The 17849-nt window shown below is 38.5% G+C and overlaps 1 protein-coding gene across 3 annotated transcripts in view; it reads left to right on the top strand.

Annotated features, from left to right (window-relative positions):
- The window catches only part of EPB41L4A (erythrocyte membrane protein band 4.1 like 4A), a 258505-nt gene that overhangs the window by 140286 nt on the left and 100370 nt on the right, over nucleotides 1-17849 (top strand). For all 3 annotated transcript variants that reach the window (XM_019659141.1, XM_019659144.1, XM_019659142.1), the window contains exons 5-9: nucleotides 8130-8227; nucleotides 9377-9497; nucleotides 11965-12052; nucleotides 14399-14487; nucleotides 15106-15169. In XM_019659141.1, the coding sequence (XP_019514686.1) occupies nucleotides 8130-8227; nucleotides 9377-9497; nucleotides 11965-12052; nucleotides 14399-14487; nucleotides 15106-15169 (460 nt within the window). The remainder of the gene's footprint in view (nucleotides 1-8129; nucleotides 8228-9376; nucleotides 9498-11964; nucleotides 12053-14398; nucleotides 14488-15105; nucleotides 15170-17849) is intronic.

Below are 17849 nucleotides of genomic sequence, written 5' to 3'. Positions count from 1 at the left end.
TTTTTTGGATTAATGTCTTGGGATTTTTTGGATAAATACCTAAGAGTGGGATTGCTGGGTCGTAAGGTAGTTCCATTTTCAGATTTTTGAGGTGCGCTCCATACTGATTTCCATAATGGCTGCACCAGCCTGCAGTCCCACCAGCAGTGCACCAGGGTTCCCTTTTCCCCACAGCCTCGTGGCTATCATCAATAAATCCTTATGATTTTCTTAATAATATTTTCTTTTCTCTAGCTTACTTTAATGTAAGAATATAGTATATAATACTTACAACATACAAAATATGTGTTACCAGTAAGGTTTCTGGTCAACAGTAAATTTTGAGAGAGTCAAATGTTACACATGGAGTTTTAACAGCGCAGGGCATTGGCACCCCTAATCCCCTACCCACGTTGTTCAAGGATCAACTGGAGTTGGTTGTGTTTGTCTTGTCGTAAGTGCTTGATAACTGTTAGCACTTATTATTTCATTTTCTCCTTGTTCTGGCAGGTCAGTGGAGTTGCATCTTAAATGAGGGTTAGGTTCCAAAAGATAAGTGATTTAGAGTTAAGAAGGGGAAAAGAGAGCAGTGTTTTATAATGTATTATTTCACACCTCTTCACCAGATATTAATGATGAACCGAAATTTCCCTTTGGACTCTACTAACAGCTCAGTAACCAAGTACATGGATTTGTGTGTTATGTACAACCCCACAAAATAGTCAATACCACCTGTTTTTCTTCAAGCATTAGACCAGGTCATGTAGTTAAGAACCAGATGACATCATTGGCTTGCAAGTAGTGGCTGCGATCTACAATAATTTATTTTTATTGTCCAAAACATATGGCTGAATTTAGATAAGTTAAAGGTGTACTTAACATGATATCACTATGCACTTATTCTTAGTATGTCCTGAAGATAAAGCCCTTGATTTGCATGAATATGTTAACTTAAATGGGTAGGTATAAGGGACCTTAAAAAGGTAGTCAATTACGTGAGATAATTTTGGCCAAAGCAAAAACCGAAACCAAATTTCCCAATATATGCTATTAAGGGAAAAGTCTACTGAAGTTAGCATTTTTGAGTTGACTGTTTGTCTTGCTTCAATACTTTTGAAAAATTTTATGGCCTACTCTGTATTGGCTCTTAGGTTGTTTATAATTTTTTGATATGAAAAATAATACTACAGTAAACATGCTTATACCTATTCTTCCATGTATATAGTTTTTTTTGGTAATCATACTATTTCATACATACTGTAGAGACCTCTTTCACCATTGAACCCATTTGTTTTGCTCCTGCATAGTATTCCATAATTTATTTAACCATAGGATGGCTCTCCAGTTTCCTTTTTTTTAAAATTATAGGTAATACTGCATTGAATCTTCTCATGTATGTGTATGATCATACTAGATACAGTATTCTAGAAGGATGCTATATTTAGGGGGAAAAAAAACACAAAACAAAAAACTAGAGGTGAATAGGATACACAGGAAAATAAGGCTCCAGACCATGAGAAATGTAAGTGAAAGAATCAGATCAATTTGGAGTACCTGTCATGTGCTCTAAAATGTTTTCTGAAATAAAGCTGGGGGACTCTAAGGTTATTTATCCTAACCTCTACCCTTATAGTACCTGATATGTCAGTCTGCTTCTTTGTAAACATTTTAAAGATAGGAAACCTTACTGCCTCGTAAAACAATAGGAAATTCAGTAAGAAATACATTCCTGAAACTTCTGTCATCAGTACTAGGTTTTCTGTCTAGGTCTGTGCAGAATAAATCTAATTTCTCTTCTTCAGTCCTTTAAATAATTCATGACCTCGTGGCATTTGTTCATCTTATTTTCAGTTCTGATTCAAAATATTGTGACAGCCTTCCGTGTATTCCTGTCATCCATACCTCTGTATCCTCTGCAGATCTGATTGACATAACACACATACTGGTTCAGAAGACAGGCTTTAGAGTCAGACAGACTGAGGTTTGCATCCTTGCCCTGTCACTCACTAGTTGTGTAATCTTGAGACGATAACCTGACCTTTTTTAAAGTCTGTTTTCTAATCTGCAAAGTTGAATTAAAGCATTTCTTCAAAAAGATGGCTGGAGGAATATGTAAGATAATACATGCAAAATACTTATCAGGCAAAAATGTAAGTGTTCACTAGATGGGAGGGGTTAGCTAACATGGAAAGAATGACAATTCCTTTACGTTTTCAAATTATTGATTACAAAACTAGGAAGGAAAAGACCAACTTGGAGCCCTGAGATAGGTCTTTCAGGTTCAAGTCAATCATCTAATCAGACCTTTCTGGGTGTAGTTGTTCATTTAACTATGAATCATCCCACTACTGACCTCTAGCCTGCATTTCTTGAATTTGCATGAAAAGACAGAATTCACTCAGTCACCTGCCCTTGGTTGAATAACTAACTACATGGAACATCATGTTTCAGTGAGTGTGCTGAGCACCAAAGAGATTCAGTAGTGACCACAGAGAGATACGGTTTCAGCTCTCCAGAGAGAGAGGACAGAGAGATTGTCCATTTCTTTGCTGACAACCCCTTCTGTGATGCCATTGAAGTTTCCCTGATCTTTTAAGGCTCTAACAAGTATTTCTAAAAAAGAAAATAATGTTAGTGCCAGATGACTTGTTCATAATGAGCACTTTTTTGCTTCTAAAAGCAGGTCTTTGTTACTCAGTTTGTTTTGTATGTTTTATAGCATTTACTGGGGATTGACATTAAGCTCATCAATTGTTATTATTATTTTGGTCATCCATATTATTCACTTTGTGAAGATTAGCTTGGTTTAGCTTCTTTCATAGTTGAGTGACCTTCAATTACACATCCACTTCCGGAGTCTGTTTCTTTCTCTAAGTGAAGATAATGGTCCTCAGTACTTCAGAGTTGAGGCAAGGGTCACATTCCAACATGGATGCAAAAGAAATTTGTGAACTTCAAAGAACTATACAAATGTAAGGTGATACTGTTGCTACTTGTTCTTGTATTTTACTCTTCAGTTTTAAACTTCTGAGGCAAAAGTGTTATTCCAGATCTTCTTTGTCACTTTCTCTTGAGGATTATTGGATGCTTCTTCTATTTTTCTTCTTAAGCCATACATGCCATTTCCTCCACAGTGTTCAGTATCCTGTTATTATTTCAACATTTCCCTCTGTCCCTCACATTTAAGTTTTTTTTGTTTTTTTAAAAGATTTTTTATTGGAGAATTGGGAGAGGGGAACAGTGTTGGGGGATTGGGGAAGGGGAACAGTCAAGTTTTGTCCTTCAGTCTTAGTTGTGGAGGGCGCAGCTAGCTCAGCTCCAAATCCAGTCGCCATCCAGCCGCCCCTCGGCAGCTCGCGGCCACTCAGCTCAAGGTGCCGTGTTCAATCTTAGTTGTGGGGGGAGCAGCCCACCATCCTATACGGGAGTCGAATTGGAAGCCTTGTTGTCAGGAGCATGTGCTCTCACCAGCTGAGCCATCCTGCCACCTGCTGGCAGCTCAGCAGCAGCTCAGCTTGGGCACAGCTCACTGGCCCATGTGGAAATTGAACCAGCGACCCTGTTGCTCAGAGCTAACGCTCTTAACCAATTGAGCCACTCGGCCAACCCCCCTCACATTTAAGCTTTATGTGAAATGATTAGGCTCCTCTAACATGCTGTGTTACTTTTCTGTGGGGTGCTAAAAACAGCCCTTCTCCCGTTAGGTAGGTACTCTCCTCTTAGATTCTTCAGTGTCACATTCAGCTGGCACCAGAAATGAAACTTGTACTTGTCCCCACGTCTTTCCATTTCCTCACCAGGGTCTCAGGTCGTTGGGAGGTACACTTCAGGCTGCTTTGGTGTGAGCAGTCCTGGCTGCCTTTGGCCACAGAATCTCAGGAGAACCTTCTCTTTGGGCTCCTGAAAGAACAGGGTCTCTCTGTCCCTTCTCTAAGCAAATCTCCTTGGCCCATTCTTCTTGCCTATGACGCTTGACGACTTATACACCCTTAGTGTCTGTTCAGCTCTTTTTATTGAACAGCAGATAAAGGGAAAACTCTGAAGCCAATATTTGAAACCCTACTGGTTGTAGTGGTGAGATAAGTGTGGATGGAGGGGAGACCGAGCGTTTCTTCCCCCCCCCACCCCCCCACCCCACCAGGCACACAGTGTAGCTTGGGAGACAGTGCATATACACCAGTATATTAATTTATTTAAAAAGATAATCAATGCTTGCTTTATGACGCTTCTGCTTTGTACCAGAATGTGTTCTGGGAAGCTTCCTTATTATTTTTCTTTTCTGGCTCTTAACGAAGAGTTTGTTTATGGTATTTTTTTTAAATTAGTTTCAGGTGTAGAAAACAACATAGTGAATAGACATTTATATACCTCACAAAATGATAACCCCAATAAGTACTACCCATCTGATACATAGTTATTACAGGATTAAGACTGTATTCCCTATGCTGTGTTTATCCCTATGACTATTTTTTTCAAAATTATAGTTGACACTCAATGTTATTTTATATTAGTTTCAGGTGTACAGCATAGTGGTTAGACATTTATATAATTTATGAAGTGATCCCCCCGATAAGTCTAGTACCCATCTGGCACTAGACATAGTTATTACCATATTATTGACTATATTTCCTATGCTGTACTTTACATCCCCATGACTATTTTGTAACTACAAATTTGTACTTCTTAATCCCTTCACTTTTCTCACCCAGCCTCCCAACACCCCTCCCATCTAGTAACAATGAATTTGTTCTCTGTACCTATGAGTCTGTTTCTGTTTTGTTTGTTCGTTTATTTTGTTCTTTAGATTCCACATGTAAGTGAGATCATGTGGTATTTGTCTTTCTCAGTCTGAGGAAGCTTCCTTATTAAAAGGATCAGTTTTAGTCAGCATTTTTTTCTCCAATAGGGGTACGATATTACTAGGGTGACCATATAATTTATTGTCCAAACCTTGACACTGGAGAATGATGAGGAGAATTACTAGTAATTAGGCATGTATAATAGGCGTAAACCAGAACTGTCCTAGGTAAACTGGAATGCATTCGCCTTAATTAAAACCAGAGATAAACAGGAGTCAAGCACCCAATCATAGCCTTAATCAGAATGACATAGGAAGTGACCCAACAAATCTAAATCTGTAATTTAAATAAAATGTGAAGTAGTACTCTAAGTCCCATAAAATGGGCAAAATAAGCTATATATAGTTAATTAAAAATAGGACCTGGGTTACAATAAAGTGTTTGTCTAGCATATAAAATATGATTTTACTATAGCATAAATTTATCTTATATAAAACTAATACAATGCTTACTGTCATGAAGATTAATCAAATTCCTAATTAAAAGTAGTTTACTTGTCTTCTTTGATTTTAGCAGATTTTTTTGTTGTTGTTTTTTAGCTGAGCCATCCTGCCACCTGTTGGCAGCTCAGCTTGGACTGGGAATCAAACCAGTGACCCTGTTGCTCAGAGCTCACACTCTTGAGCGAGCTCTTAACCAACTGAGCCACTTGGCCGGCCCGTTTAGTGGCTTTTTTATACAGTGAGTTAAAGATATGATATCTTTAAAAGGCAGGCTGTACAGGGAAATTTGAATGCTTTTCCTTTTTCTTCATGAATTTATCAGAGATAGTGACTGTACAGTTTTTTCCATTTTCATCCATCTGTTCATTCATATAGCCATCTATCAAGATGACAACTATTTATTGAGTAGCTACTGTGTGCTGAGCCCTGTACAGTGGGAATACAATCACCAAAACCTTATAGTTCCTTTTTTTGGTATCTGTTTGTCTTTCTCTGTTTCAGCTGTCTTTGTTTTTCATCGCCCTTTGTTGCTCTTTCCCATTGTCTTTGAAGCAAACTCTTGTGGGTTTAGGTCCCTCGGTTTCTGTATTTGGCAAGGGATTTAACTATTCAGTCAGATGTTATAAAAGTCTTAATAGAACAAGACAAATATGCATCTGTGACCCATTTCCTAAAAAAAAAAAAAAAAAAAAAAAANAAAAAAAAAAAAAAAAAAAAAAAAGTACACTTCAGGAAAAGAAATTCCAAGTTAACAATAGGGAGAGTGGAGTTAAATGCAAGTTTCCAGCAAGCAGTAGTATTATAATTCTAGTGAAACGTCCACTTAGTTTATGAGCTTGCACTTAATTCCTGCCAATATCCCTTTACTCCTCTTCAAGAGGAGCACAGGTGATTATAACTAAGTGGATTTGCTATCCAAGACTACTGTGTTTCCCCGAAAATAAGACCAGGTCTTAAATTAATTTTTGCTCCAACAATCTACATTTATTCATTTATTCATGTACAAAAATCTACATTCAGTCATGTCTGGCTGACGATCTTAACTGGGGCTTATATTTGGGGTAGGGCTTATATTACGAGCATCCTGAAAAATCACGCTAGGGCTTATTTTCTGGTTAGGTCTTATTTTCGGGAAAACACGGTAGCATTCAGGGAAGGAAAGTTGTTAAGTAGGGCTGGAAATGTGAATGCGAGTTAGGGAATGGTGGTGGTTGGGTAGTCATTGGTTAACAGCAAGAAAATTTGGCTCAAAAAGTAAGCAAGAATCTCATAAGGCATGGATCTTGGACTTTATCCTGAAGACAAAGGAAGTCTTTAATGGTTTTTAGTTTGTTTGTTTTTAATCAAGGGATTGATGTGTCCTATTTACCTGTTAAGAATCCTGTTTACCTATCAGGAAGGCAGTTTGGAAGGGAGAAAACGATGAATGCTGATAGAGCAGTGAAGGCTTTAGAAATCCAGTGGGTAGTGACCTGGACTAGGAGATGGAGAGAAGTGTATGGATTCCCATAACTAGCAGATTTAGTGATAGAACCTAGGTGCCAGGGGTTACACATTATTCCTAGGTTTCTCTTATTTGGGTGTCTGGAGAACTTGGGTGCCATTTATGGAAATGGCCAGCGGGGAAACACAGGCTGTTAAGCAGATGGTCACTTAAGCCTGTGGGTGCAATCAAAGTTGATATCAATCTTCTAGAAATAATCAGAGTAGCATCTGACATTTGGATTCCCTCACTGAGGGCTTTGGTTGTGAGGATTTGGAGAAGGGACATTTATCACAGCTGATTGTTATAATTCATTTCCTTTGCTTTTTTGACATCAAGAGTGACCTTGCAAAGAAAGAGAAAGCACAAAAGACAGCCTGAAGTGTGTGTGTGTGTGTGTGTGTGTGTGTGTGTGTGTGTGTGTTGGGTGGATGTTTCATTGTATTGGTTCATAAGCCTCTGGCCTCTCACCCCACTGGCAGAAAGGCCGAATGCAGGAGGGGTAAGCTAGCTAAAGTCGCACAGCGCCCTCATTAAGAGAGATCTAAGGTCAGGTTTCCTAGATTCCAGTTCTGGTTCAACTCCTTCATCTCAGACACGTTACTTCATCTCTTTGTGTCTGCTAGTTTCTTCATCTGCAAAATGGAGGTGATAATAGTACCGGCCTCATTTTAAGGTCTGACGTAAGTCATTGTGTGTAAAAGACGTGGGATGCGTTACTACATTTGCAATGTGTAGAACAGTGGGTGGCACTATCATTAGAAAAGGTTTTCTTTAAGCACGTGGAATGAGCAAAGCTGCAGATAATGGGCACGGTTTTAATAAGTGGGAGGACTGATGGAATTACACTGTCATGACCGTTTTGTCCTGTTATCTATGATTTTTGACCCTTTTGATAATACACGTCATATAGGTTGGGGTGTTGTGATTTGTTCCTCCCACTAAGAGTTTATTGTCATAGTAGTAACAGTTGCAGTAATGAAAATGTTGTGAATAGCTAATACGTAATGTCTACATTGGCTTTATGAGGTGTAGATACTTCATCGACCTGGTTTTACAGTTGAGGAGACTGGCTATTAGGTTAAGTCGCCGATCAAGGCCATGGGCTAGTGAGTGCTGGAGCTGGGATGGAGTCCAGCCAGTATAACTTGAGAGCCTGAATTTTTTAGCCACTACTCTGTATTGCCCCGGCAGAGTGTGTTTAAATAGCCCCTGTTTCCTCAACAACTCCCTCACTAAAGAACAGAAAGTACTTTATTTTCATGAAAGGTGATAGGTTGTTATCTTGAGTCTCAGGCTCTGAGGCTTCAGGTCTGGGTAGTGTAAGATGTCATTAATCTTTTTTTTTTTCCATTTCTCTTTTAGATATCAGTTTTTCTTGCAGGTGAAGCAAGATGTCCTTCAGGGCCGGCTGCCCTGCCCTGTCAACATTGCCGCTCAGCTGGGAGCATATGCCATCCAGTGTAGGTGCCACTTAAGTACACTTGCTTCAGATGTGTGAGGGAAATATGTGAATTTTTCTTTTTAAGCAGGTATCTGTGCTAACATATTTCTTATCAAATGAAATTTTGCTAATAAAAAACCTTGAATTTAGTCAGAATTCAAGTTTTTATTAGGGCCCCTTCAGAAGAGGTACAAATGAAGCCGCTTATAATATTCCTTGTAGTAAGTCACATGCAGTTGGAGTCACAGAAATAGCATTGATTCTTGATTAAGTGGAGGGTCCGAAAATCCTTTCTACTCTACATTCCACCTGACTTCATTGATTTCCCTGAGGCTGTTATGTCTCAGAGATCACATTGCTTCCAGGCAGCTGAGGTGAAGATGCCATGTGGTCAGGTGCCAACGCCAGCTCACTTGCTGTGCCTCAGCTCTTGGCATCAATATGGCGGCCATGTGGGGCAGTTCCAGGTTGCATTGTCATTTTGGAGGCTGAACTGGGGCGGGGGGGGGGGGGGGGGGAGGGGATAGTGACACAGCATGTCCCTTGCCTTTCTGACACTTGGAGGTCAGAAACCGTCTAGGAAAAGTATTGTAGGAAAAATGTCCCATCGATAAACTGGGTTGGGCTTGGAAGGTGGATTAATTAGAGAGAAGAATTTTTATAAGCATAATATAGTGAGCTTTCTGGTTTTATTTTGCTTCTTTGTGTTAACTGTGATGGGGTGGTGTGCAGCATCATATTATATGACCATTATTTGGGACAAATACCTCTTGAATCACATACTCTATTTCTTGGTGTCATTGTCTGAGAGGATCTGTTGGGGGTCATGGTTGTTTTTCACGTCTAGAATTTTCAATATATGTACTCTAAATTCTGCTTACAGAATTTTTTTCCATATAAGCTGATAAGAATAATTGAAATGAAAATGGTGATAATTATAGTCTTTCAGAAAGTAAAAATACAGAACTTATGTTTTTATTAGATTTTGTTTATACCATTCATATATGCTCCTCAGAGTTGTTTTTTACTAAAATTATTTAGTTATGTTATATAGGAATGTATTAATAAGGCATTTGAAGAAAATGTTCCAGCATGATATTTTTATTCCTATATTTTTAGGAATATTTTCCTAAAATGGAAAAAATGACAATTTTTTTTTCTTTTTTAGCTGAACTTGGAGATTATGATCCATATAAGCATACTACAGGATATGTGTCAGAGTATCGGTTTGTTCCTGATCAGAAGGAAGAGCTTGAAGAAGCCATAGAAAGAATTCATAAAACTCTAATGTAAGAGTCACATTTTATTAATTATAATCAATATGCTGTACATTAGATCCCCAGAATGTCATCTTATAACTCGAAGTTTATACCCTCTGACCAATATCTCCTCCATACAGCCCAACCTGGTAACCAGCCCCTGGTAATCACCATTCCAGGGTCTGTTTCTATAAGGTTAGCTTTTTTAGATTCCATATATGAGTGATATCATATGACATTTGTCTTTTTCTGATTTATTTCACTTAGCGTAATGCCCTCAAGGTCCATCCATATACTTGAAAGTAGCTAAGAGAGTAGATCTTAAATGTTCTCACCACAAAAAAGAAATGGTAATTATGTGACATGATGGAGGTGTTGGCTAAACTCTGGTGGTAATCATTTTGCAATATATAAATGTATCAAATTATCACATTGTACACCTTAAACTTATACAAGATTGTATGTCAATTATATCTCAAGAAAGCTGGAAAAAAATAATATTTAATATTACATCAACCACCATCCTTTGCTATTGGCAGGCTTAAGAAAAGGTGCTAGAATGATAAATTCTTCACCTTTGCCTGAAACATTCTAGCATTCTTTTTCTTTTCAAAGTTTTAACTGCTTATACCACTAAAATGCTCATAGAAACCCCAAACGATTTATAAAGTATAAAGGAAAGAGTAAATCCTGATACCTAAAGTCAAGCTATTTTTGGCCTTTCAGACCTCTCTCTGCATAATTTCCCGTAGAGAAGATCTATCACGTATAGATTTATGTATGTATGATTTTACTTAAATGGAATCGTTCTGTACATACTATGTTTTGCAGTCTATTTTTTCAGTTACCAGTACCTTGTGAAATTTACCTTTTTAACTTTAAGTATATTGTATCACCACAAAAGCAGCCCTCATGTATTCAGGATTTGCTATGTTGTAACTTTGTAAATTCTTCATAGTTATAAGCAAAATCCTATTCAGTCTATAGCAATGAATCTGGAAATCATGATGACACCAGTGTGGAGCCTCACAGGGTATTATGTTAACACCACATGTACTTCTGAGCGTATACCCGCCCCCTAGTAGGATTTTCAATTAATGGCCTGCAGCATTGGAGTTATAATTTAATTATAGTTATTTTGGTTAAATCCTCCATACTGATTAACGTTGCTTTATTGTCTCTTATGTAACAGTCCCTCTTGAATTTGCTTGGTTTTCGATCTATTATAGTTAAGAAAAAAAAAGGTAGAATTAATATGGTCAACAAAAAATGTTTGCCTAAAGGATCTATTATTTCAGTGAGTAGCAGCAGAAGTCAGTTCCTGAATTGCAATCAGAGAAGCTAGGCTCTCCATCTTGTATTAGCATTCACCAGGATGCTCTCCAGGCTGATTAGAGAGCCCTTCATGTTAAGGTTTCGCTGAAGTGGATGCTAAGAGAGTGCTTGTTATAACGTTAGGAAGGGCAGTGTATTTGGCACATTTGAGAATACTAATTTTACTAGGGGTTTCAAAGTACAGTTATATTTTTGAAATTATCAAGGAGTTTTGGGTAAAAGGCCTTTTACATGTTTTATGTGATGGTGTTGACAGTGTGACTGTTATTTCTAAGAGAATAAAACTTGATCAAGGTTTGGTAGCTTTCTTGGGTCTAATGTGCGATAAACATTCTTCATAGATTTCAAAAGTGTGGTTGATTACTGGGTTTTTCAGGGTCCTATGGCTGAAACATAAGAAGGCATCAAAGCAGGATTTCTTAATTTAAAAAAATTCATAGCTCCTTTTGTTAACCATTAGAAATCTCTCTTCCTTTCTCTCTTACACACACACACACACACACACACACATACACCCACACCCATACTCACCCATGGAGGTTCCTGGCACATGCACACCCTCATTGGGAATGAATGCTATGTTCTGTATATTATCACCAATGAAGATTTTGGATAGATTTCTATACTCCATTAAGACAATGACAATTTTTTTTTTTAACTTCTAAATACTAACTCATGTATTTTCAAACTACTGTGCTCAGGAGACGCTGATGCGACCTTGGTTGGGTGGTGGGAGCCCATTCCCTTCATTACCCACCACTGCTGTCACACCTTTTCCTCTGTGAGAGAGCTGCTGGTGCATGAAGATATTTTTCTCTTTGTCCAGGGTGCGCTTTTTAAATGTGAGTGCTTATGTTCTTAATAATCTCTTTGAGGATTTCTGAAACTGAGAACATTTAATATATGCTCAGACATTGGGATTGGCTCTAATGAGCAAAAATAGATTCGGTAAAAGAAATTCACTTAATACCAGTATCACCTCAGAGTATAAAACTTTGTCATCAAGAAGGCAAGGGGCTCCGTGAAATACAAAGACTTTATGTTTGCATTAGCACAAAGGATTACTTATTTTTTCAGTGGGCGTAGTGAAGATGCTTTCTGTTCCCTGGGAGTGCAGTAACTTTCAGTAAAGGAAGGCTCTTTGTTTCTGTGCTGGATGTAGGGGTCAGGCACCTTCGGAAGCAGAGCTGAATTACTTGAGGATCGCCAAATCCCTGGAGATGTATGGCGTTGACCTCCATCCCGTCTATGTGAGTAACATTTAATTAACACAAAGCATTTTCAGCTGATGACATTTTTCTTAGTGTCACTGAAACTCCCAAAGGAAAGCTGCAGTCCTGTTGTTTAGTGAGCAGATGATACTTTTTCATCTGCTTTTCGAACCCAGTGAATCCCTTGCATGGATTAAACCCTAATGAGTTTTGCATAAAAGTCTGTGATTATATTTCCATGTGTAGAAAACAATTCACTGGGCTTGAAAACACAATCTGGATAACAGCTCCAGAGGGCTTAGCTAAACGTCAAAGCAATTTAAAATCGGTCTATAATTGATTGTATTTAGGCAGAAAACAGGAGGATTTTCCAAAAATAGATTTTGTGGCTGAAAAACATTCATAAAATCATTTGCCAGGTAAAGTATGTTTTAGACAACAGTACAGGTTCAGCTATTGGTAGTTCTATGTTGGATCTGCAGTATCTGTCAATATTATGGGTACTTCCGATTATCGTTCTTGCCACAGTATTAATAGAAATGTTTTTTTCAGATTTTCTTCAGTGGCTGATGGAAATTTGTTGAATATAGCGCTTGAGCAATAATACTGAATCTGTGTTGAGTGTTCTGGATCTAGGTCTTAACCTTTGAGCCACTTCTCTAAGGTTACTAGTTGATTATTCTATGCCAGTGAGATTGAAATATCATTGCCTTTGATTTTTTGCGTGTAGTTAGCAAGAGTCAGATTTGATTATTTGAAAAAACGAGCCAGGTACCTTATTCTTTACATGAAATGAGTTGCTAAAGATTATGTATAGACAGAGTGTTTGTCAATTGAATTATGGAACTCAATTTTTAAGGAACGCTGGTAAAACTTACTATAATGCAAAATAACTTAATCATGTATTCATTTTGTAATCTGTCTTATGCTCATCAGCGTTTCCTAAACCAAGAAGTCATATTGTTTATAAAGAGTTAGATGCACCCCTAGGTATACCATTAATATGGCAGTAAAAAAGTTACACATTTGGGGAAACAGTAGTTCCCTGATATATTAGATTTTTATCTCATTAGAACATTGAATGCTCTATACTACTGTCCTTTACGAACACTTCTAAAACTTTGTGGGATAGTTATCTTTTTCCCTTTTAGCCACATTAATCTTGTTAGATTTTCAGTTCTTTTAAAAGTATGCATTTTATATGAAATGTATAAAAAGAGAGTCTTCTGCAAAACGTTTCTGCAATGTTTATCCTAATTCACCAACCCTTTTCTGTGGACCATGGGAATTCATGGTAAATGAAATAGATTCACTTGAATCTTCCATACGAGGCCATTCCTTTCAGGTGGAATTTTTAGAACTGAAAGCGGGCAACAGCTAGAATTCTTCCAAAACTTATTAGTTGTCTTATGTTCCTTGGGAATATGACTTTGCAGCCTGAGTATTTATACTCTACTGACCTTAGAGTAGAAATAAGAGAAACTTAAATACACAGTTCTGTGCATGTCCTCGGTGCCCACTCTGTAACTTCATTTCAAAATCCCATGTTCTTAATTGAGATGTATCATTGCTTGGAAGTTAAGTATCTCCAGTCTTTCCCAGAAGAGATGGTATTTTTAAATTTTTGAGCAGTCTTAAAACCACAAATGGAAGTAGGAAGGAGCAGGAGAGAGACTTCAGGAAATCCATATGTATGCCTGCAGGTGGCTGCCTGAGCTTTCTGGAGACAGCGTTGATGAACCAGGTCTCATGATTGTCCACATCAGAGAGTAAGATTAAGATGAGCCCTTGGAAGAGACCCTTGATAGATAGTCTCCATCCTTGGCTGTACAGGAGAATGGCCAAATGATCTGGAGCATTTACTGGGAAACAGCCATGGTCATTGGTTACACATTGCTTTCATGCTACAATGGCATAGTTGACTCTTTTAGGGAGGGTGCAGCTCACAGTGGCCCATGCAGGGATTGAACCAGCAACCTTGGTGTTATCAGCACCACACTCTAAACAACTGAGCTAACAGGTCACCCACAGGCATTAGCATTTTAAGTTGCATGGGTGATTTCAGTTAATGTGTAGAGAGGGGTGAACATCACGTGGGTGAGTGGATCAATGGCCTGACTGGTAGTCCAGGTTCTTGTAATAAACTGAAGTTACAAGCATATATGAATGTACTAAGAAAATTTTCTTGAAAACTTTCAAAAAAAATAAGCAGCGAGTTAGCTACCATCATTGCATAGCTGGCTTTCTAAACTCATGTATTTAAAAAACTAGATCCACTATTAATGCAATAAATTATGTTTGTTTAACCAAATTGCCAGTTGCAGTTTAACCAAGAGCATTTATGTGAATTAATCCATAGTTATAGGCATATGTTTGCTTTTGCAGGGAGAAAACAAATCCGAGTATTTCTTAGGATTAACTCCAGTTGGTGTTGTTGTCTATAAGAATAAAAAGCAAGTGGGGAAGTATTTCTGGTAAGTATAAGTTGAAGGCAGAGTAGGTATTCAAGTTATACACTGTACATATTGGGTTTATGGGACTTGTGTGTCAGGGAAAATGTTGGGAAAAGAAAACAAGTGCATTTTCCAGTGGTTGATAAATATGAGTGACATTGGGTCTAAGGATTCTCCCAGTGCATCTCAGAAAATATCTTCTCTGTAAATTTCTGGTACCATGACTCTGGGCTCTTGTCCATGGGAGGTGTGTGTAGTAGGGCTTCCTACCCGTTCCAGTGCGTGCTGGTGGGTTGTGGACCCAGGTCTACTCTGGGCTCTCACTCTAACTGGGGAAGGACCTGAGAGACTGCAAGTCCTATGGCACTTCCTTGTGCCTGGGAAAGAAGCACTGTCAGGGCCTCCGGGGTTCCAAGCTGGTCTACATTTACGGGAGGAGTACAGGAGAAGGAGAAGGGAGTTCTGTTTAGGCAGGTGTCCAAAGCAGAGGGTGTACGGGGGACTCTGCAGTTACTGCCGCAGTTTGTAAAGGAGCCAGGATGAAGCAGTCTTTGTCCACTGGGTCCTTCTCTGAATTTCTGAAAGGTTAATCCTTCAAAACAGCAACACCACCACCATCTGCTTTGTTTTTCTTTTCAGGCCTCGGATTACAAAGGTGCACTTCAAGGAGACCCAGTTTGAACTCAGAGTACTGGGAAAAGATGTAAGTTTTTGTTTAGCACTTAGCTTAACTGAGAAACGGGGAGTCTTGTCTCCTTGCTGATAACTTAAAAGACGTTGTGAAGTACAACGTTCATGTTTTCTTTGTTGCAACCACACGGAACCTGATGAATTGACTTGCGCACATAACTTCTTAAGGAAGGGACAGGGCAGTGCATAGAAATGAATGAGTTGCTAATGAGGGTGTGTCATTTCAGTTTTAGCAAAGGGAACTGCACCTTTCTAGGGCAGAGGAAACAATAGCCAGCGATTGTTGTTATTAGTATAATTTGCTCTTCAATACTGATTGTGAAGGTAGGATTCATACAATCTGTATGCAGCCTGCACACAGAATAAAAAGTGTCCTCACTTTGTCTCAAAGCAAATGAAACAACATGGAGGGAGTCACATTTCTGCTCTTTCCTTACTTAGAGAAACCAGATGGGAAATCCTGGATGCTTTCAAGGGAGAATGAAGGGAAGGCAAGAGTGCAAATATGCTGACCTTCACCCTGAAACTTGGCAGTGTCTGCCAGGGTTGTTTGGGGAAGGGGCGCAGGATTCGTCAGAGCCTGGGGGTGCTTTCGTGCCTTGACAGGTAGCTTTTAGGAAACTGGGCAGAGGAATGCAAGGATGTGAAACCTTCCTTTTAAGCTACCTGTGAAAATAGTACTCCCCTGAAGTGCGATGGCTGTCATCCATATTTATGGGGTAAATGAGTGAAAATAGGATTTGGCAGAATCCACCCTTCTGTCTCTATGATTCTTACTAACATAATATAGGACGAAACCCCAAGTGAATGGCATTGAATGGATGAAGTATTTTTTTTGTAAAAAAAAAAGAGGTAAATAAGATCTGTGTGTACGCATCAACAAGTGGAAACACAGGAACAGTGGCTGCAACTGTAGCTGAACCTGGCATCTGGCCCAGTGGTTCATGGGTGGCAGGTACTGTTAAATACCCGTTGAGTGATCAATGAACTGATTTACTGAGATTGGGGACTGCCAGTTCCCCATACCTGATACCACTATGGTTCTTCTTCTAGAAAAAATACAGGGCTCCCTCCCTGAACTGTGTGACATGCCGCCATTTATTGATAAAATTAATATTGGATTTTGAAATGCGTTTTAACTTGTAATGAGGGAGCAATTCCAGATTTTTCAAGGAATGATAGTCCAAAACCTCAGCGTAGTTCTTCACAGCCTAGTTTGAAGGAAATCCAGCTTTGTTTTTCCAACACCTAATTGGACACAACAAGCTAAAAATATGTGCTTAAAAAACAACAAGCTAAAAACAAGAAGCTAAAAAATGTGATTAAATTAAAATCATCCGAAAAGTAGAATAACTAATTACATGGAAGGGATATACAGTTTTCTCCCCATTCTGCCACTGGTTTCACATTACTTAATAATGCAAGGTGTAAGGTTTGTTCAACACATTGAAAATAATGTTTCAAGTTTTTAATAAGAATATGCTAATACAGTGATAAGACTTTTCATGGAAGAATTGCTATTATTCAAAGTCATGTTCCCCTTATAGCTAAGTTATTTTTGTGAGTGAGGACCTTTGGTGGATTACTTTGGTGTTATTATTATAGTGCCTTAAAATGTCTTCTCCTGCTTTGGGATAAGTATTTGGTAAAGTCCCAGCTAATTTGAATTTTTAGCTTCTTAGATTTCTTCATGATTGGGTGAAAACAACAACAACAAAATTGATATTATCATGTTTTGTTTTGAATGGTGGTCTCCATGGTATGACCTGGTTTCTTACACACTCAGCTCAGTGCAAGTTCCTTCTGCAGCATTGAGGAGAAACGGATGTTTGAGTGCAGCCTGAGGCACTGAGCACTCCTGGTTCTTAAGCCTTGTGTCAGTGATCTTTAGTAAGGTGACAGCGCAGGCCACATAGCTCAGGTTGAGTCAAAGGAATAAAAAAAAAAAAAAATTAAATAGCACATTAATTTAAGAAAAGCAGTTTGTTTCCTGAGCGTTCTTGCTTTGTGGAGTCTTTCTTCTTTCTCTATCAGGGTACCTCTCTGTGAGACAGTGATTTCCATAATGGTGGAATTAAGTTGATTATCCTGAAGGCCTAACTGTAATCATAGATTAAATGGAAAAGTCCCCGGAAATCTATCACCTGGAACAGTAATCACAGTCAGCTTGAAAAATGGTTGAAATGCTTATTCTGCTGGTTTTCTGGTTGGCTGGTCCGGTCAGAGAGAGTTAATGTGGTATGTTCAGTGCTGTTAGGGCCAAATCCAGAGATTCAGTTCCCTAAAGAACAACAAAGTCCCACAGATAAAACATTTTCCTGGTGGCACACTATGCCGCTAACGGTGTCCAATTCCACTTTTTAATGGTGTGTCCAACATAACACATTAACACATCAATAAAGACTGATAACATATTAACATGTCCTGTTTATTCATTATTTCTTTACCTCTACAGATAACAATCTCATCTTTCTTAGATATAACCCTAAAGAATTCGGTGATTCATTTTTGAGAGAGGAATAAATAGTTGTCTGCAATGAAATACTAGTTTTTAAAAATTTATGTCTCTGGCAGATTCAGAAGCTAATTATCATAATACTTTTCTGTGTTATTTAAGCTTCAAAATAGGTACTGTGGTTTAAATAATACCTCACAGAAAATCAGATGAAATCAGACACGTTCAAGGTGGTGTG

Source organism: Hipposideros armiger, unplaced genomic scaffold (genome assembly GCF_001890085.2).
Source record: "Hipposideros armiger isolate ML-2016 unplaced genomic scaffold, ASM189008v1 scaffold_296, whole genome shotgun sequence".
In the NCBI taxonomy this organism is placed as follows: domain Eukaryota; kingdom Metazoa; phylum Chordata; class Mammalia; order Chiroptera; family Hipposideridae; genus Hipposideros; species Hipposideros armiger.
This window is presented reverse-complemented; position numbering and strand designations above follow the sequence as displayed.